At 33.9% G+C, this 21313-nt stretch overlaps 2 protein-coding genes across 3 annotated transcripts; one reads left to right on the forward strand and one right to left on the reverse strand.

Annotated features, from left to right (window-relative positions):
- Nucleotides 1-3193: 3193 nt before the first annotated feature.
- Nucleotides 3194-12201, reverse strand: LOC105321909 (hormonally up-regulated neu tumor-associated kinase homolog). 2 transcript variants are annotated; one of them, XM_011420395.4, is made up of 8 exons: nt 11578-12197; nt 8560-8762; nt 8092-8181; nt 7131-7186; nt 6457-6583; nt 5740-5864; nt 3854-5158; nt 3194-3750 (listed from the first exon to the last, which is right to left on the reverse strand). In XM_011420395.4, the coding sequence occupies exons 1-8, from the start codon at nt 11788-11790 to the stop codon at nt 3389-3391; spliced, it is 2481 nt and encodes an 826-aa protein (XP_011418697.3). In that variant the 5' UTR covers nt 11791-12197; the 3' UTR covers nt 3194-3388. The 2 variants fall into 2 exon arrangements, with proteins under 2 accessions (XP_011418697.3, XP_011418698.3); XM_011420396.4 differs by having other exon boundaries at nt 3512-3691; nt 11578-12201.
- A 1660-nt stretch (nt 12202-13861) lies between these two features.
- LOC105348716 (protein BCCIP homolog) lies at nt 13862-19827 on the forward strand. The gene is made up of 7 exons (XM_011458263.4): nt 13862-14023; nt 15077-15151; nt 15621-15701; nt 16273-16371; nt 18541-18719; nt 19130-19271; nt 19633-19827. The coding sequence occupies exons 1-7, from the start codon at nt 13916-13918 to the stop codon at nt 19801-19803; spliced, it is 855 nt and encodes a 284-aa protein (XP_011456565.3). The 5' UTR covers nt 13862-13915; the 3' UTR covers nt 19804-19827.
- Nucleotides 19828-21313: the final 1486 nt, after the last annotated feature.

Raw genomic sequence — 21313 nt, forward strand, 5'->3', positions numbered from 1 at the left:
CACCCCAGAAAATTCCCATTTTTTTCTATATCTGAGGAATTTCGTACCAAAATTTTGAAACGCCCCCAGTAAAATATGGTCGATGATTTATGAGTAATTAGACGGGGTCACGTGACCCCGTCTATTGGTTTACTGTCACCCGAAGTCTTGAACCGGAAGGCACGCGTAGAACACATGAATTGAGTATACGCGTAAGAAAATAGTGCAGAAAGTGTTCATGCATTCCAGTAAATATGTATTATAAAAACACGCATTAAGTCTTTTTAAGTCCTCTGTGTATAAATAACGTTCTATTTAGAAAATAAACAAGTAGTGTTATTGATCAAAATATTCTTGCTTGGGTTCAAATGTGGAATGAGTTACGTAACTAAATGCACAGCACCGTTGACGATTCAGTTGGTGTACGAGCTCATTAATCAATAGAAGAGGTTGATGGTGGAATCGAAATTAAAGTTCCTGAACGCAATGTGCCATTTTTGAAAAGTTGTGAATTTTATTTTGATAATCGTTCACCTTAATACCACCAAACTTCATGCGCAAGCCGAAGTTAAAATCGGGACGGGTTATACACAGATGTTTTACAAATTAAATAGGTGCTTCATTGGCTTCCAGTCAACTTGCGGTATGACTGCTGTTCGTCTTTAAAGGAATTTTGTACAAAGAAAATAAAAACAAATCTGAATTTGCCTTCTCGTTCGTTGGCTCTTTAGTTGATTAAACTGAATTTAAATTTTAAACAATGCATTGAAAGCAAAATCTATAATAAATTATACATTTTGGAAGACTTATATATAACATCAAATAATATATACAATCTTATCGATTGAAGAACCAAGTTAAATTAATGTTCATGTTTTCCGGCTTAGTTGGAATCAGGCTTGGGGTGAATTACATTGTAAAATAATGCATTACATTACCATTACTTCATGAATTAGGGCATTAAATTACCAGTACTATTACTTATTTTCTTGAGTAATGCATTACTTTGTGAAAAGTCAATAAGTTTTTAAAAAGTAATTTAAAAACTAAGAGTTTTTGTAAATATTTCATAAATAAAACATGCTTAAAATATTTACAGGTTCGTGTTCATGTTCACTATCAGGTTCAAATTTAATGACTTATACAAGATTGCTGTTGCACTTGTAGTTCTCAAAGTAAGGTTGGTCCCGTAACATTTACACGCTAATGGCGGAGTTGACAATATCTGTTATTCATGTCATATTTCTAACGTCAGGTGCCTGTGTTTTCGGTATACAGGTGTTCACTTTGTTTGTTAATTCAGCAGTTTTAGAGTTTTTTGGGGTTTTCATAAAACTTTTATTATGGATACCGTCCGCTTTGTGTATTTTCCCTTGGATCACAAAATTGAATAAATCTAATGATTAAAATTATCTACTTTGATATAGTTATTTGATTTTCCCGGTTAGTAGTAATTTTTGAAATTTTTCCTTGGGGTCTTATTTTACATAATATATTACATTGTGTAAATTTTCTACAATTATGAAGTCCGGGATTGAGTAAAATTTAGACAAAGTATCAGACAATTGCAAAATAGCCGAATTAACATAGATTGTAACAACTAATTCAAACTCATAAATTTTGGAAGCTTATTCGAGGAAATCCAGGACACTTTCAAGACCCCGTCTTTCAGTACTCTCAGTACTTCGATTTTTTTTATTGATTTTCATTCGCCATTGACTGATTAATATTATATAAAAAATTTAATTAAAAATCTGTTGTGGAAATGAATTGGGTCCGTCGTCCTTAAGGTGGCTCTATACACCAACAGTTTATTCCAATAGACCACAAAACATATCCTTATCAAATATTAAAATGATGATAAGGATTATATAGGTATTATTAAAGATTTTTTTTAATGTTTTTTCGTGTTTTTGTAAAAAAAAATTTAAAAAGATAAAAAGATAAAAAAGATTTTAAAAAGATAGCTATTAACAAATTGATAGAAAAATTTTTGTCATAGGATGCATATTTCCTTTGGACACATAAAAAAAAATATAACACTTCTTAACATTAAAAATGTTAATAATTGCAATTTTGTTTAGTATTTCCCCAAAACATAATTTTTCATATTTTCTTGCTCTGTTGACAAATCATCTGAAAAGGTTGTTTGATGTTATAAGAAAATATATTTTAATAACTGTGACATAAAAAATTGAATGAAAATCATTGCAAATAAACACAAAAATAGTTTAAATTTTATTTGGTATGAAAGTTCCTCAGGTAAGGGTTATCGTTCCTATGTCCCAAGGCTCAAACATCTTAGGGACTTTTCATTTCTGAGTTGAAGAAAATTCCCTAAATATAATGTTGGAATGATAAATACATACGTATTACATAATAGGCCTGTATAAGTGAATATATTCGCTTTAATGCAAAACTAAGTCAAATAAATAAAGGGGAAAATTGACTAGGCTAATAGAATTTATGTATCCCAACCTGAGAGAAATTCAAAGCAACCCTCCCATCCCCTTAAGGTGGTAAGGAATATCTATCGATATTAATGTGCATTAATTTATATAAAAGTATATTATAATTGAAATACTTTCACTGGTTTAGAATTTTCTTTCACAGTATTCAACAAAAATATACGTGTTAGAAAATTTTGGAAAGTTAAAACATTTTTTGTTCTCAACGGGAATGGAAATCATGACCTACAGGTTTGTAGTGAACCCACTAACCCACTGCGCTATGGTGCAACATATCGATAATGGGAAAGAAACTATTTAAAAATTATACTTGATTTTATTGTTTATTTCGATAAATAATATCACACAACGTGAAGGTGTCACATACCACATTACTTGTAAGTAATGAATTTTCCAATTATCAAATTAAATCTATTCATTTAACAATTTTTTCAAAAGAACGGTCCCCATACAATTCGCCTCAGTTTAAATCAGCCAGTATCGGAATTGCATGAAGGAGTTTGCAAGCTTTCTCAAAAATATTGAACGCATTATGTAAAATAGGACAAATTGAATTGACATGTTTAAAACAAATAGAGGGGAAAACCCAAATTCAGTTTTTGGAAAAGGGTTCAATCAATATTAGATCCAATATTAATCATTGTAAGTTTAACTAAGACATGTCTTTAAGGTAATAAAAACAGCACAAAAGAAATATAACCGAGAATTTCTATGGTTTTTTTTTTATTTAAATACATTTCTGAACAAATTGTTTCAACATTACATTTGTACATGGTTTCTAAATCACATTACAACAAAATATATTGCAAACATCGGCAACAAATAAAATAATCCAAAGCCAAAATAAACATGATATTGGAAACATTATCATAAAAAGAATATCTGTATTGATACTGAAACTTTTGATCATATCAGTTAAAATAAAAATAACACTTCTGAAATCAATGTTTTAATGAGCTTGTTATTCTTATGCGCATCATAGGCGTTTCGTCATCAACAATAAGGCGTTCGTATGCAGCTGGCGAAGGGGGCGTGGCGGGGATTTCTATTTCCTGTCCCCTCTCCTGTCTGATTGGCTCAATGTTCATCTGAGGCAACTTAGGAACCGGTTTTCTGTCGAACTCGATAATATCTGATCGGGCACGGGATTTGGCGGAACAAATGACGTCAGGAAATTCGTGCCTTCTTGTTCCGCCTATTGCAGTGCTTGGTTTAATGTATTCTGGAATATATCCGTTTTGTTTCTGAAAGTCCGTGAAACCAACACTTATTCGAGAAGAACTGCGTTCAAGAAGAAGGCGTCCTATCAAAGATATTACGTTTGAACAATTTTCTCAATTTATAAAACTAATTATATATCGGATTTCTTCAATTTCAATCAATATTTTGTGTAAAGAAATTCTTACCTTTTCCTACTATATGATTTTTTTGTGCTTCTTCTAATGCCTTCTGATCCCTAGGAGTCAACAATTTTTGGGTTGAGATCGGGTTTGCGTACACAGTCTTTGACCGATTGAAAGATACAGCTCCGCTTTTAATAAGCTTCGCTTTATGTTTTTGAAAAGAACCCCATATTTCTTGGGAACACGGGTCAGCTAAAACTAAGGCAAGGTCTGGCTTTTCTAGTTTATCACTATCGAAATGTGGTTTAACACTGTTGTTGTTATTGGATAAATTGGTGTCCAGTTGTAGAGACACTTGGTTAATGGTAGGTGCTGTCGCTGGAGGCACTAGTATCCGGGAGCTAGTCTGACCTTCCAACTCTTCCTCACGTGACTGCCGCCGCCCTTGTGACGTACCTGGGGGCGAAAGCATGTCGCGCATGCCTAAAGAGGTGTTCGGAGGAGGCGGCGGGGAAAAGATAATGCGTCCACGTTTTTTATCACCGGTAACCATCATTGGAAGAAGTTGCAAGTTTTGAATGTTTGGAGATTTCTGTTTTTCTTTTGGGAAGGATTCCGCTATTTTGGGTCGGACACGCCGCTGTTCTCTACGTATTAAGCCTTCTTTGTCCCATTCGAACAAAGCATCTGCTTGTAGAGGAGTATATGTTAGTCTGAAGTCAGGCTTTGTCGCCGATTCTGGCATGATGAGATCAGGGACGGAATTCTCGGGTTTTTCCGCTTTGTTGTACGTCCTTGTCAGAGAACTCCGCGTCTTTTGTCGCCTTAGGAAAATGTTCTTAGAAAACGCATTGGTTCTCTCTCTCGACACTTTGACATACTGTAAATAACTTCGGTAGTTATTGTGCTTTATTTCACCGGTAATTACACGTTTAGAGTCCGAGGGGAGTTCTTGTCTCTGGTCCTTAGACGGACATGAAGCGGTGTTTCTATTATTCAGTTCAATACTAAAAGCAGAAAATGCTGATTCCCGGCGGTGATTAATATTCCTCATTCCTTGGGGCCGATTCACTAGATGTAATCCAGAATCGAATCTTTTCTTTAGGAGATAATAAGTAGCAGCGATCGAATTGACCTTCCGTTCACCAAGAGCATTTAATACCTCACTCTCCTTAAAGTCAAACATTTTAGTCATGTAATTTATGACGGAGGCTTGCGGAACAAGCGGCAGAAGATTTGCAACTGCCTGCTGCCGAAAAACGGGTTCTTCATTTTCTCCAAGGAGCCATGGATGTCGCAAAAGGTCTTCCATTTTTATTCTCTTTCTTGGATCTGAAGTCAACATTGCCTGTAGAAAATCTCGACATTCTACAAATACAAAAAGAAATTGAAATTTTTTAACAGTAAGATATATACATACTTGCCTATTCGACAGTAAGTTCTAGGACCGAAGTTTTTTTTACTGATAACAAATTTTTATCTGATATTGATATTCAATAACCGATATCCTTCTAATGCACTTTGACAGTGAATTGGAAAATCCCTTTGGTTAATCTTGTAAAAAAGCGCTGGCTACCTAGAAATTATCAACTTTCTTTAAATCTTTAATGTGTTTAAAATTTATTTGAGGGCAATAAATCACTAAAAAACTACAGATTGACGGGAAATGAGTTTTGAAGGGATTGTAACAGTTCAACATTATGCAATCCCTGTTGCTAATATATCGTCAAGCTCAATACCTCCCCTGCTGGATCAAATAACTATTTAAGTATGTAAAAGGTAAACATTGATTTAAAAGGCGTAAACGAAAATATCAACGATATTACATGTACTTACTATAAATGTTGAAAATGCAAAATAATAACTCGTTAATGTGACAAAAACGTAAAAACACACTTCAAAACAGACACACGTCAGGTAAGATTTTTTTAATGAAAATAAAACCTCACCTTCACTTAGAGTATCTGGGATCTCGCATCCTTTTAGAATTAAGGAGTGAAGCTGAGCAATGTTGTTCACAGGCTGCGGAACGAACGGAAGTGATCCAACAAGCATGGCGAACAGACAGACCCCTCTACAACAGGAGGAGATAGATCCAAAAGACGTTTATAACAACTCTTACTCTATTTCTTTGAAGAATTACTATATTACGACACGTTAGGCAATTTATTTATTTTCTTCTTAGAAAAAAAGTGCAATGGAAATTAAAGTAATATGACAATCCCCCTTATGTTTGCATGTCAATGCAGTTTGCCTAAAGATTTTTTTTGATAAGTCTAAGCTACTTTTTCTTTGGTTAAAATCAGAGGAAAATGTTAAATAATTTTTTTTATTTTACAAGTATGATTTATTCTTCTATAATCAAATAGCATTGTGTATATTTTTGCATATTTAGCACTTAAATGTATTTTATAATAATGCTTATTAATAATTAAACCGAAAATTCGATTCCTTATCCTTTTGTCTCTAGAATATATATACTCGTCAAACAGATTATTTCTAAAAATTTTACAAAATTAAGGGCAAAGAAAAGTTCAGGAAAACTGACAGATGGACCTTATAAAAGTATATCATTAAGACATGCATATTGTACTGGGTGGATGCATTTCAAAATTGACGCTGTGCTAGCACACCGGGTAAATTCAAAATTTACAGTCAACCCTTACATGCTCCAGACGTCCACCGCCGGCCCGTACTTCTGGTTGTTCAGGATCTCGGGCGCGGCGTACGCCGGGGATCCACACTGTGTTGACAGCGAGGTCTCCCCGTAAAACACGTTACTCAGGCCGAAATCTGGCAAAGAAATAAGGCTGTAATTAATCAGAAATAATGGAAATGTAATCTCCAGTTATACTATACAATTAAATATAAAAAGAACACGTTTTTAGGTTGAAGTCTAAAATAATGTTAAAGTTATTTAGTCTGTGATGTAAAATATAGGCAATGCTGCATGTGTTTTGCAAGAAACAATAAACCCAAATGCATGAAAATGTTACGTCAGAAAGCAATATACATATATATAAAGAAAATATCTGTTTTTATAAACGGTGAAGGTGCGAAATCTAAATTTAAATTGCTTACAAATCCTACAGCATTTTAAAACTGCATGTGTTTGACAACGGTTTGTTTCAACCAATTCAAAATAGACATATGTAAAGCTTATTAGAAGCGCGGAGGGGGGGGGGGGGGGGTTCAAGGGGTTATATTACATGTGTACATGTACTAGGTTATATGAGGTTATTGACCTATGATAAGTTTACTGTATGCTACTTGATGGTTTATATTATCTAATATACATGTACTGGTTAAAATCAAGTTTTCTTAGAGGGCAACAACTCACCAATGATTTTGATGTCCATGTTCGCATCCAGCAGGAAGTTTTCTAGTTTGAGATCTCTGAAAATTACACAAAACTTGAAATATAAACTATAATGTCAGTTAGGCTATTCGGCATAAAAAATTTGTATTAAATGAAATAAGTTTTACTATTTACTAAGTATCAACACACATAAAAGTTTAGTGTTATGAAATGTATAAATATTTTTTTATCATTAAGATTTGAAAGGGAACTTATAATAAGTATTATATATATCGTATACTTTTTAAGACTCTACTTTACAAGATGGCGATTTATCTGGTTTGTTAGATTGTTTATATCAATCGATTTGGTTGAATCATGGCTCTGTAGTTAAATATCTGGCTTGTGAACCGCAAATCACGAGTTCGAATCCGCAATGCGCTTTTGTTTAATATACATAATCTGAATTAAATTTTTGAAAATCACTTTTGTCTAAAATTGCACATATTTTCGCCTATTTGACTATATACTTCTTACACATCATGATATCTATCATAATCAAATTATTTTCTGCTGATTTGTGAAACTTTTTCACAATGTAGACGCCTTAACTAACTATAAACTATCCGTATGCATGAATTTATAACATATGTACTAAATTATACCTGAATTCATAACATGAGACTTGAGAATCTGTACCTGTCTGTCTTGCCTTTGAATTAGATTACCTGCTCACGTTACCTGTAGGCAAGCATACCTGTCTAAATTACATGTGAACTAAAGTGCCTGCCCAGGTTACTTATAATATAAGTTACCTGTCAACATCACCTTAATTAAGTGTATCTGTATGTACAGTACCAGTAGATAAAAGTATCTTCCTAAATTACCTGTAATCAAGTGTACATGGCTACATTACCTGTAATATTAAGTACTTGCCTACATTTCCTGTAAAATAAAGTACTTGCCTACATTACCTGTAAAATAAAGTACTTGCCTACATTACCTGTGAATTATGTTAGATACGTGCATGTGGTCCACGGCGGAGATGATCTGTCGGGCGTACTTCCGGCATTCGATCTCAGGGAGACACTTTCTGAAATGTTTGGAAACATTAACATTATTTTGTACCTTTTTCACAGTTATAGCATGTATGCAGCATGCCATACATTCAAAAATCTATAACTGTGTGCATGGGTTGGATGTATAACTAAATCAACATGAAAATATACACTTTCGAATATGGTAAATTATGTCCTCGTCCTTCATTCTTATCTTGAAATGTATACAGGGTGTCATAAATGGGTTAAAATCTTCAGATTGTTGCAAGTTTTTGAATGGTTTTATGAAAATATTGAGTTTCATATACATCTGAAATAATAGCATCTTAAAGTGCATTAACTATGACCATATGAAGTTCAGTTGAGTCTTTTAAATTTTTACATTATGATGACGTCAGAGTACTCAGATTTACTTGATTGACAGGTACTTAATGAACTCCCCGCAGTCGGCGTACTCCAGAACGAGGTAATAGGAGTTCTCCGTTTCCATCACCTCGTACATCTTAATGATGTTGGGGTGTGACAGTTTCTGTAGAACAATGGCTTCTCGGCGGACATTTTTACGGACAAACTCACGTACCAACACGGCTTTCTTTGGCACTACTTTTACAGCAACCTGAAACGTTAACGCTGTGATTGACATTTTGTAAGAGCTATAACATGTAGAAAACACACGGTTTTTATTTCCCTTTACTTGATCATATCGAGCACATACAGAAGGAGCTTTCACTTTTCATCAGTTGACTTCGAGTTCGCCGTCTGCTACTGGATTGTGCAGTTTTATTTGTTCGTTTATTAATCATTCATTCATACATACTTTACTTGACCCTTATGTAATATGGTAATGACATGAACAGTTACTGTCTATAAAATTCATATTACACAAATATATCTGAAAAAGTAGATGGGTAATTAAGTCAAGATTGGCACGGTGAAAACAAAGTTAACATTGTCAAATTAATTATTTATCATTGTCAAATAAAGTTTAAATTGTCAAAATAATTAGTTATTGTCAAATAAATTTAACACTGTCAAAATACAGATTAAGTTACACTGTAACACTGACAAAAAAACATTTAACATTCTCAAAATAAAGTTTCATCTATCGATTCGTTCTGCTCACTCGTTTTAGTTCTCTGTCAGAAATGCCTTAAATCTATATAATTATATAAAAAGTAAACACCAGTTTAGCAGAGCTACTGGAACTGACCAATAATTAATTAACCTGTATTATGAATTACACACTCACAGTGAGAATTGAATTATTAATTTTCAAAGAGACATTTTTACGTCAATTTCCACCCTCTTTCCTCCCTAAACCCCCACCCATAACAAACCTAAAATAAGCTCCTGGTCGATCAATTTGTATACATGTAAGTAAAGTGTATAATACAAACTAAATGATTTGCAGTGAAACAAAAGCGATGTGTATATGGCATGGTAGACATTGGCAAACAAGACATCGGGACTGCGCCACAAACTAGAACGATTTTGACAGGGGTGAGTGACCTCTGTGAGTGACCTGTGGAGATGACCTTGACCTTCAGACTGATCCCTTACAGACTGACACTGTGTCAATGTTTCTCCGTCAGTCTCAACCGGTTTGGATTGTTACGTTATTAAATACATTCAATGTCAAATTAGTGGGGTATTAAGCGCCGGGTATAAGCATTGAAAACACTTTACATGGACCGAGCATTTGAATGAACACAAATTCGATAACATCAGCTTTAATTCGTTAAATGTCTTCGTGATTGAGAATCAAATCAAATTTAATTTAAAGTCCTCATTCTTTTTTTTTCTTTTCAGATGCCATGCATTGATGTGTTAACAGAATTTCAATGCTCTTTACCTATATTTTTACATACCCCCTTTATTTTTTGCGGCTTTCATTGATTTTGGTAACTATCAAATCAGAGGGTCAGGGTTCAGGACAAATACACTTCTACCTACTCAGACTTCAATGTAGTCTTTGTTTAAAAATTTTGAAATCGAAGGAAGATGACATTTAACAAGTCGAAAAATTTCTAAATAAATGCCCACCATATTGATAGTCTGTTGTTTTTAACTTCTTTTTTAAATCCCAAATTTATTGATTTGGCGCTCTTCATCAAAGTTTGACAATTTAGAAGTGGACAAGTTCGTAATCCCTGAAATGGGGAGAGGGTTGATAAGGCAATCCCGCCATTTTATCAGTTATAACAGTAGAATTACGTATTTTGAACTACAAGATCGGCGGACCGCTGTTAGATCAAATACCAAGAGCTCTTCGGATAAGTACCCGTGTCGCTAAAATCTATGAAGAATCTTAGGCCACTTATTACGACCTCAGTCAAGTGATAAATGTAATTTTAAAAATAAGATCTAGGACTTTAAATTGATGTTGCTATAATATACACCGGCTATTACCCGGGACCTTCACCTTAAAGCATGATCTCCGAAATTCATCAAAGTTTTGATAGCATCTCACCTTTTCAGAAAAATTAAAGCATTAACCAAAGCTTTTTTTAAACAGCTGTTCTATTTGATATATGGATAAATGAAACTCGTTTATGAATCGCGGCATTATGTATACAATTTAAAAAGCAACATTGCTCGCGAGTATACATCGGGTATACATGTATATCAGTTCAGTATACAGAGGGTATATATCATTTCATAGACAGAAAACTGGTTTCAGAAAAATTCAATTGGCATTCTTTCACTGAGAGCCAGATATTTTTTCTGTACAATTAATATCGGCGTTTATAAAAATGGTGAATTCATGTCGTGTTAGTAATGACTTTAATTACGACGAGTGGCTTATCTATTCATGTTATTTAAATGTGTTCTGAAAACAGCATCAATGGACATTGACATAAGAGTAAATATCTATTATATAATATGTTATCTTTATACACTGCAGTTTTGTATGAAAATTAAAGCCTTCATCTAAAAGGTAAAATATAATGTTGGGTTTTGCTTGTATGTAAAAGTGCTCAATTCTGAATGTGTATTATTTTGAAGAAAGACATTTAATATCGTGCCACGGGAACTTAAATATTTTAATCATTTAAACCTGATTCATAACTGTCGTTGACTACATGGATTCGACATTAAGACCGATAAACGCCGATGGATAAAAATCAAACACACACAAATGAGCAACGAAATATTGGTTTTACGAACAACGTCAATGCGTAATTGACATGGCGTGGAATAAGGAGTTTAATTTTGACACTTTTGAATTTAAACCGCTAGATGACAGATTCAAAAGAGTACATTAGGTCTACCTAAGTTTTGTATAGTTTGTTAAATAGTCAACAATGATTTTTATAAAAAAAAACCCCAAACATTTTCAACAGTTTTATAACACAGCTAGCTGAGTGACTATCCCCCCCCCCAACCACTGCTTTCTATTCTTTTGAGGCTTTGTTCGAGCTTAATCTTACCTTTTCATGTGCTAAAAGATGGACGCCTTGACGAACTTTAGCAAACGATCCCTCGCCCAAAGTTTTCCCGAGAATGTAACTCCCGACCTTCTTTTTCTTCTCGGAAGCTTCCTCTGTCGAGTGATGCTCGCCAGTCGACTTAGCAACATCTTCATCCGCTGGTTGTGTTTCTTCAGAAACGTCTCCATTTTTGTCTAAATTTCCCTGTTCCATACCGATGGATCACGCTGCTATTTGCAGCAAATTTTAAAGTCCATATTTTCAAAACAGTTCTCGGGGCAAATTCTATCCATATTTATGCAAGGAAAGTAGCATGTTTTCTTATTTTAATGAACCAAACACCGACGGAAATCAACAAGCGTTCGCAGACGACATCCCGCGTGATTTGTACGTCAAGTGTAGGTCTGGTTTGATTTGACATCTTGTAATTGTCGACTATTGTTCATGCAGTCCTAAACAGCAGTTCCTCTGACCGTTATCTTGTAATATATCAATAATCTTTTGTTCGCGACTTAAAGCCTCGTATCGCGAGGAAACACTCCACATCGCACCTCCTTCATAGCTGCGGTCCCCCTCTCTCGATCAGACAGACTTTAAAGATCCTCGTCGGAGCTTCGCCGTATCTCTTCAAAGAGACCACCATTTAGACTTGTTGTGTTTTTTTATTCGTTATTAATGGAGTTACAGAACTACTGCGATATTTGTAATTTTTCAAAAGATTTGTCGTTTGATCTTGTAATTGATTTTTCTCTTTCCATATTCAAAGCCCGTCATTTCTTTTCTTTCTCTCACTCTTCTTTTCCCGAGAAAATGATTTCCGCTGCTGTTATTAGGCAGTGGCGAGCAACATCTAACAGCTATTAAATTAAATAACTCTCTGTACACAGAAATATTGTTTCCCTTATGCCAATTGGTGATTAGGTTTCTGTAATACTTTGTTCAATTTAGATTGAATAAAACTATTGATCAACGCATTCTGTAATAAAATGTCATTAATTCTACAAAAAAGCTACATTTTACAGCTTTATAATTGACGGGCATACATAAAATCAATGCATGTTTGTAATTTCAGAGTTTCAGGCTTAATAGCAAAACCTTACGTATACGACTGATCAAGAGTGACAGAGTTTTTCAGGTTTCTCAATTTAATTACAGCTTGCACTGTGCCACAATTCAATGTTTATTGAAATGATGGTTTTCCTAATGCTCCATTACAAGCAGTAAATTTTTCCGGTATAAAAGTTTTAAATCCATATCTCAATATATATCCACGAATTTAAAAAAAATCCTGAAATCAGTAATGTGGGTTGGGAATTTTGATAAAATTTGTCAAATTAATTGTTAAGAGTTACTTTAGGCTATACTCTTATCAAATATGCTTTACGCAAACCAGACGTACTGTAGAGAATCAGTATACAAAAGTAACATGCACATTCACGAAATAATCACCCCTTCGTTCCCCTGCATCGGGAGCAATTGATATCTTAATTTTGGAAGCTTCCTTGCTCATCATAATAATGTAAGTACTCGGTTTATCAGTATTTAGCCGCTATATTCTCTAACACTGTGAATCGTCACTCTTGACTAGCGAAGATGTATATATAAGTGTACATGTGCTTGCTGTATTCAGATGTTCCTTACAAAGATAGCGATTCTAAATCTGTATAAGCTGCCTGTTTCCTTTATGGCCAAACAAGAGAGAGAGAGAAAGAGAGAGAGAGAGAGAGAGAGAGAGAGAGAGAGAGAGAAAGAGAGAGAGAGAGAGAGAGAGGCTTAATTTACACAGATATAGCAGTGCATTGAGAGAGAGCAAAATCTCTTTTGTACTTGTTGGATTAACTGACTCTCTTGTACTTGTTGGATAAACTGTCAGAATAATGTCCACACTGATTTATAACACAGACACTGTCAGAGTATAAATATTTTACTTAAAAGTTCCATCTCGACACGTGCTATCTTTATGAAAAAAATAAAATGAGATGATATCGCCAAAAAAAAAATGCACATTGAATAATGAATTGACACTCAGCTTATCTGTTTACATCTCACTTGCAGTTTTAAAATAAGCGTTTAAACCAAAGGCGCATACATTTAAGTTAGATGCCCGTGCAAAAATAGAGAGACTGCATTAGCTTTAAAATCTAAATTTCTCCTAGAGATTATGGTAATAATTTTACATATTACAAGTTTTTTATTTGTAAACAAATTGACGCTTGTACCATTACTTCGTCTTTAGATACTGTCAGTACTTTGATTTTAAATACAAATCGGGTTCGGGGTTCCGATATTGATAGAAATCTAAAGTTTCCCGATAAAAAGAAGAAAAAAAAGAAAGAAAATGGCTTCAAAAAAGAAAAGAGTGGAAGATGTCGCGAAAGACGATGAAATGTCGGATCATAGTGATGCAGAAGACATGGAAGAGGACACAGAGATGGAGATCAAAGAGGTATAATTCCAAATAATACAGTTTTTCACTGTGTTGTGCAAGACACATGTTTAACCCGCGTTTCCTCGGTCATCCTCGTATCGGTTTAGTTTGATTTTAAAGTAAAGCACATGAACAGAAGACTAAGACTTATTGAGTTTAGTACTGATATCATTACGATTAAATGAATTAAAGAAATGTTGTATGACGTTCTTAAATTATATTTTGGAAAATTTCAATTGCACCCTCCAGTGACTCCTATTCAAACAAGCTGGGCCCAACGCACTGTTAGTGATTTTACACCCAAAGTTGGTGGTGAAAATGCTGTACAGTACTTACCACAGTGTAAAATAGATTACTCTTGCGCTACACAGTATACAGTAGTAGATGTTCTCTCAAACACCATTTTACTACTTGTCATTCATCTTATTTAAATTTGATAACAAAAATCAAAACTTAAATTATACGTCATCTTCAAGAAAAAAAATAAAAGATGTGTATGAGTCATGTGCTTGTTGATAAATTTGCTTTCTACTCAGAAAAGCATAGTTTAAGTGAACAAAACTGACACTCATTTAGTTGGTAGCAGTCGACAGATAAACCTGTTAGTTACAGTAGGTATATGTAAAATAGGTATATCCATATATATATTTGGAGGCATTTAAATTGCTTCTCTTTCAAAATTTAATTATTTAACTTAATTGTAAACTTTCAAAATGATTTTGGTCTCTGGTTCATTTGTTAAATGGAATAAAGAATTGTGTACAATAATATTATACTTCCTTGTCGAGTGAGTGGTCTTGTACCTGGTATATTGAACTATTGACATGTAAGAATTCGTAAGTGTATGCATTATTTGTATTGTAATATATAATTTATAGGAGAGCCTGAGGGCGGTCTAAGTTTCTGTCCTATCCCAGATATAATTTTGTACAATGAAAATGTGTTCAAACCAAATGTATGTGGGGGAATAATAAATTATTAACCTGGTAATACATTTACATCTGTATGTATATATGGAATGCTATCTATGAAGACCTTTCAGGTTACCATTGTTAATTTTGTTTTCTATAGGAGATCCAAGTTGATTTCGAAGCAAGAGTACCCGAGGGAAGTGATTTCCATGGAATTAGAACCCTTTTACAACAGGTATTTACAAGTAATATAAATTAATAATTTATATTACATGTATAATATATAATTATATATATATACCATAGATTCCTTATTTTACACGAGTACTTAATTCTGCGAATCAACTTTTTTGCATCAAATCGCGAGAATATAAAATCGTGAACGCCAAATTTTTATCATAGTTGCATTTACTTTACATCTGTCTAATAGTAGCGAAAAGTGCTCCTCGCGATTCTATGCAAATATTAATTCCTCACATATTAATAGGAATCTACAGTAAATTGATGCTAAGGGGATACATGTGTGTCAGTATATCAATTGTCATTAAAACTTATTATCTATTCTTCATGCAGTAAAAATGTTATTTAGCGGTATGCAGAATTATGCTCTAGCAAACCTCTTTATTTTCTTTTTTTTGCTTGTGATGTTGGAAGATACAGCCAGAGAATAAGATAAAATATTTCCACATGCTCTTATTTTTCAGTTATTTTTGAAAGCCAACATTAACCTATCAGAAATGGCAGACATCATTATTTCCCAAGGACAAGTTGGTAGTGTTGTAAAGGTCAGCAATATTTGAAATAATTTTTAATTTAAAAAAATGAATTTATATCCATTTATACAAAGTTAATTGACAGGTATATAGGAACTGTGATTGGAATTATCATCTATGTTTGTCTTTTTATTCATTCAATTTCTGTGTCAGATCCAGGCTTTTTACATTAAAAACATCAGATTCATAGTTTCAACTTGGCATTTAAGTTGAATTGTTACCTTGACCTGAGGACATTTGACCAAAGTCAAGGTCACATCATCAGATCTGTTTTACTCTTACAATTCTGCAGTATTGATTCCAGATTTTCATGTTGAAAAAACTCTAATGATTTAACTACCAGAATAATGAAAAGCATTCCTTCACATTTAACACGTTTAACATTATAATCAAGTACAAGTAAAACCGTTGCTCATCACTTCATTATTATCCGGTCAATTAAATCATAAGTAGATTAAATTGTTGTCAAATAAAACCATATACAACATGTGTGTGTGAGTGACTTGTTGAGACAGTAATACATGCATTATTGATATCTAAACAAGTTTGTTGCATCTCTTGATGGATGATTTTTTCCCGTTAGCAATCCTATGTTCCAGAAGAAGATGAGGATGATGAGGAGATGGCAGAAGATGACCCAGTCCTCGCTGTTACTTCAGTTATCAACATCACAGACAAAAAGGTCAGCGGTCAACACAACATTACACTACTTCAGTTATCAGTGTCACAAACAAAAAAGGTCAGAGGTCAACACAATATCACTAACACTGTGGACTCATTACACATGGATGAAATTAGTCTTCATGAAAACTTTTAAAACTTAAGGCCAGTAGGACCAGTGGTCCGTCAAAATATACTTATCCCTAAAAAAAATTACTGGCCCTTATCAGGGACCAATTCTCGGTTCGATCGCAGTAAAACGTTCTACATGTACGTATAGAAGTCCCTGGTACATAACAACAGAAACTGAAAATTAATCGAAAAGCAGTCCCAAACAATAAACAATATTTGTGTGCTGTAAATTGCAATTTTTAGGTCACCTGAGTCACTCAGGTGACCTATTGCAATTGGTCTTCGTCCGTCGTCGTGCGTTAACAATTTTACATTTTTAACTTCTTCTTGAAAACTACCAGGCCAATCGTACCATTTTTGGTGTGAAGCATCTTTATGGTAAGAAGAATCTAAATTGTGAAATTTATGGCTCTACCACCCCTGGGGTGCCACGGGCGGGGCCAAATATGCAAAAAAAGCCAAATTTTCAAAAATCTTCTTCTCTACTTCCACACATGTGAGGAAAAAACTGAATGCATGGTTATGATGTCCATGAGGCCCTCTACCAAAATTGTGAAATTTATGGCCCCTGGGTCAGGGGTTCTGGCTCTAGGGTGGGGCCAATATGGCCATATAGTAAAAATGTATTAAATCGTAGAAAATCTTCTTCTCTACTACCATATATATTTGTTAAAAACTAAATGCATGATTATGATGTCCATGAAGCCCTCTTCCTAAATTGTTAAATTCATGACCCCTGGGTCAGGGGTTCAGGCTCTAGGGTGGGGCCAATATGGCCAAATAGTAAAAATGTATTAAATCTTAGAAAATCTTCTTCTCTACTATCATATATATTTGTTAAAAACTAAATGCATGGTTATGATGTCCATGAAGTCCTCTTCCTAAATTGTGAAATTCATGACCCCTGGGTCAGGGGTTCAGGCTCTAGGGTGGGGCCAATATGGCCAAATAGTAAAAATGTATTAAATCGTAGAAAATCTTCTTCTCTACTATCATATATATTTGTTAAAAACTAAATGCATGGTTATGATGTCCATGAAGCCCTCTTCCTAAATTGTGAAATTCATGACCCCTGGGTCAGGGGTTCAGGCTCTAGGGTGGGACCAATATGGCCAAATAGTAAAAATGTATTAAATCTTAGAAAATCTTCTTCTCTACTCTCATATATATTTGTTAAATACTAAATGCATGATTATGATGTCCATGAAGCCCTCTACCTAAATTGTGAAATTCATGACCCCTGGGTCAGGGGTTCAGGCTCTAGGGTGGGGCCAATATGGCCAAATAGTAAAAATGTATTAAATCTTAAAAAATCTTCCTCTCTACTCCCACACATGTGGGCAAAAAACTGAATACATGGTTATGATATCCACAATCTCCTTTACCTAAATTGTGAAATTCATGGCCCCTGGGTCAGGGGTTCAGGACATGAGGGGGGGGGGGGCAATATGGCAATAAAGTGTTAATGCATATAATGTTTAAAAATCTTCTCTATTCTCACACATTTGTATAAAAAAACCGACTAATAATTATGTTTACCAGAAAGTCCTCTACTGAAATTTTAATTTTCATGTCCCCTGGGGTATGGGTTTTGACTCTAGGGCAGGGCCAAAATGGATGTATAGATGTTAATGCATATAACGTTAAAAAATTATCTTCTTTACTCCCACACACCTGAAAGGAAAACTAAATTCATTATTTTGTAGACCAGATCTTTTAGTTTTTCACCAAAATTATAGGTTTCACAGTTCTTTTTGAATTAAATGTGGTTGTCATTACAAATTTATAATTTTTCTACTCCAGTATGAAACCTAATTAATTAGATGCATATATGAGACTCCATGACAAGTTTGTGTATTGGATATATGCTACTCAGGTGACCGTTAAGGCCAATTGGCCTCTTGTTTAACATGTAAGGAACTGTACCTCTCAGGTTTTCAATCAAAATTTTTTTCAGACTTGGGAGTTACGGTCCTGCAGCTACGATCCTGAATAATGTTAGGATACTGTTTTTATTACCAGGATAATAATAATGTTATGGTACTGTTTCTGTTGTCAGGATATGGAGTGCGTGAAGCAGGTCCGTTCCATGCTGATAGATCAGTGTCAGAAGTGTGGAGGGGATCCAAGATTTAGCAAGGTGCTCAATGATGGGGGCCACCATGTGGGGCTGCTGGTCAGTGAGAGATACATCAACATCCCCCCACAGTTAGCTGTCCCCATGTTTGAATCATTGTTGTAAGTATAGTCAGACTGACTGGTTTTTTTAATACATTAACATCCTTCCCACAGATATCTCTCCCCATGTTTGTATCATTGGTTTAAGTAAAGTCTGGTTTTCATATGTATTACAAGATTCCTTATTTTACGCGAGTACTTAATTCTGCGATCCCGGTGTTTTGTATCAGAACGCGAGAATATAAAATCGCGAATGCAGAACTTTTATCCTAATCTCTTATAATTCTTAACTCTCAGAAAATAAAAGCGAGATTTTAAAATCTGCGAGGGACGTGCTTCCAGCAATTTTACACGGATATTAATTCCTCACGTTTAATTAGGAATTTACAGTATTGCATGAAGGATCTATTTTAGGAGGATAAAAACTAGAAAAAATGAATGTCAATATATTGTTTATTTTTTTCAACTAGAAAAGAAGTGGAGAAATGCAAAAATAAGAAAATGAAGTATGACTTTGCCTACTACATTCTTGTATGTAAAACGTACAGACAGAAAGGCCAGAAGAACAGTCCCTTGTTTTACACTAATGCAGAGGAAGAATTTCTACAGGAGGTATATCGTGTATATAAAATTAAACAAAGTGTTAAAGAGAAAATTTATAGTAAAAATTCTTTTTCCATAATTCAAAATTTAAAGTGATGTATTCTCATTTTCTGGGATGAACATGATTGTAATCATATTGTTCATATAGGTATATAATTTCAGCAATTTTTGTCATGACGAGAAATTCTGTACTGATGTCTACTCTGAATAAGAAATATCATTGCAAAAATTTTAATTCTTGATAAATATTGCTGAGCTTAAGTGCCATCATATACCATCACAAATGCCCAACATTTAACAGCATGATATTTCTGTTTCTCTTGAAAACTATTGTAACATATTTAAGTAAAATAACTTTTGATTTTTGAAGGTGAGTGAAACCAGTTTCCAGTACTCGGTGCAGGCGGAACGCGACACGGTGGTAGATGGTTCCTGGGATGCAGAGGACCAGTTTGAGGCTTTTCGGACTGTGTTGTTGATCTCCGCAGACAAACTCAAACAAGGAGTAGACAAAATTAAAACAGAACTTGCTACAACATAATAAAGAAATAAACTAAAAAAAGACTTAATGCAGTTGATTTTTGAGTCGGCTCGCGAAGCGAGCAAGTCCTTGTTATCATAGCCGTTTCTGCGAAAATTTTGCACTACATTATTCATGCGCTAATGAAAATAGTTCATGCATTAACCTCTTTTGTTTGCGTGATTTCCAATTTGAAATGGTTAAACAATCTTATCTTTTTTTACACATATATTTTTAATAGTTTTTCTTGATGTTTAAAAAATAAAACAAATCAAGGTAGTTTTTGTTCAATCGCCGCCCATGAATTCGACAACTTACACGGTGAAAACCTTGTTCCATATTAAGCGTAGAATCTATTTTAAATAAAACCTAGCTCGCGAAGCAATAAGAACTTTGCGGTCATCGGATCTCTTGGAGTGGATGTTGAGCACAAACATGAATTGATAATGTGGGATATAATGCAAAAAGCTCCTATTTCTTCGTCATTAAAATTTACTGGACAGGTCCTTTAATTGTCTCTATCCTACGATATTATGCATTGCCAGTCTATCATTGAAATGTCAACAGAACGTGTTAAATCAAAGTACTGAAAGTACTGACACGAGTTGATTCAGGAATCAGACATTTATTGACCCTTTTCTGCTTTCAACACACAGAATTTGAAATAATCATGAATTAAGTATAGAAGTATCTTATTATCACTGGCTACAACATATCAAAGATAAAAAAAAATCATGAATCATGAAAGATATTTTTTTAAATAAATAGGATATCTAAATATTATTATCACATAATTTAATATGATAAAGCTGGTCCCATAAAGGTGATGTCTGCCACAATGAGCCCTGTAATCTTTGTTCACCTATATTTAATTTATTTACAAAAGACAGAATTTTTTTTATGTATTACATGTACTAACAATGTAATAAAAACAAACACAACAAAATATTGACATGTTCACAGCGAGTTGATTCTTAGGCCCTTCAGGCCTTTGATTTTTTCCTAGTGTCACGCCAAAACAAGGATTTACCTGGTTTTCGTTTTAGATCAGTCCTATTTTGTCAGAAATACAGCAGATGTAGGTCATATGGCGTTTCCTCATTCATTTCTTAGAAATATAGATGCAGGAATTTTTTATGTCTTGAGGGTTGTTAGGAAAACATTTTCTTGGTCAACATAAAAATCTTTTTTTTTTAACAGAATGGGGCATTTAATTCCTTTGAACTTATGATTTGGAAATTAAATACCAAGAGTTCATCCATCTTACTGGGATATGAAATATACAGTTATATATATAAAAAAAGACGCCAACACTTTTTAAAACTATTCATCAACTTTATTTTTTTTTAAAGAAAAATTGTGCACAACAGACAAAATTGTCCAAAGTAAAGGCACTAACATTGTTTTTTAATAACAATTATTTTTTTTGATTAACAATTGGTAAATCTTAAAGGAGTATGGTCAAAATTTGAGTTAACATTTTATTTTCCCAATTTTATGTGTTTACAATATTTAGCTCTTGTATTAATAA

The sequence above is a fragment of the Magallana gigas genome, chromosome 9 (genome assembly GCF_963853765.1).
Source record: "Magallana gigas chromosome 9, xbMagGiga1.1, whole genome shotgun sequence".
NCBI lineage: Eukaryota > Metazoa > Mollusca > Bivalvia > Ostreida > Ostreidae > Magallana > Magallana gigas.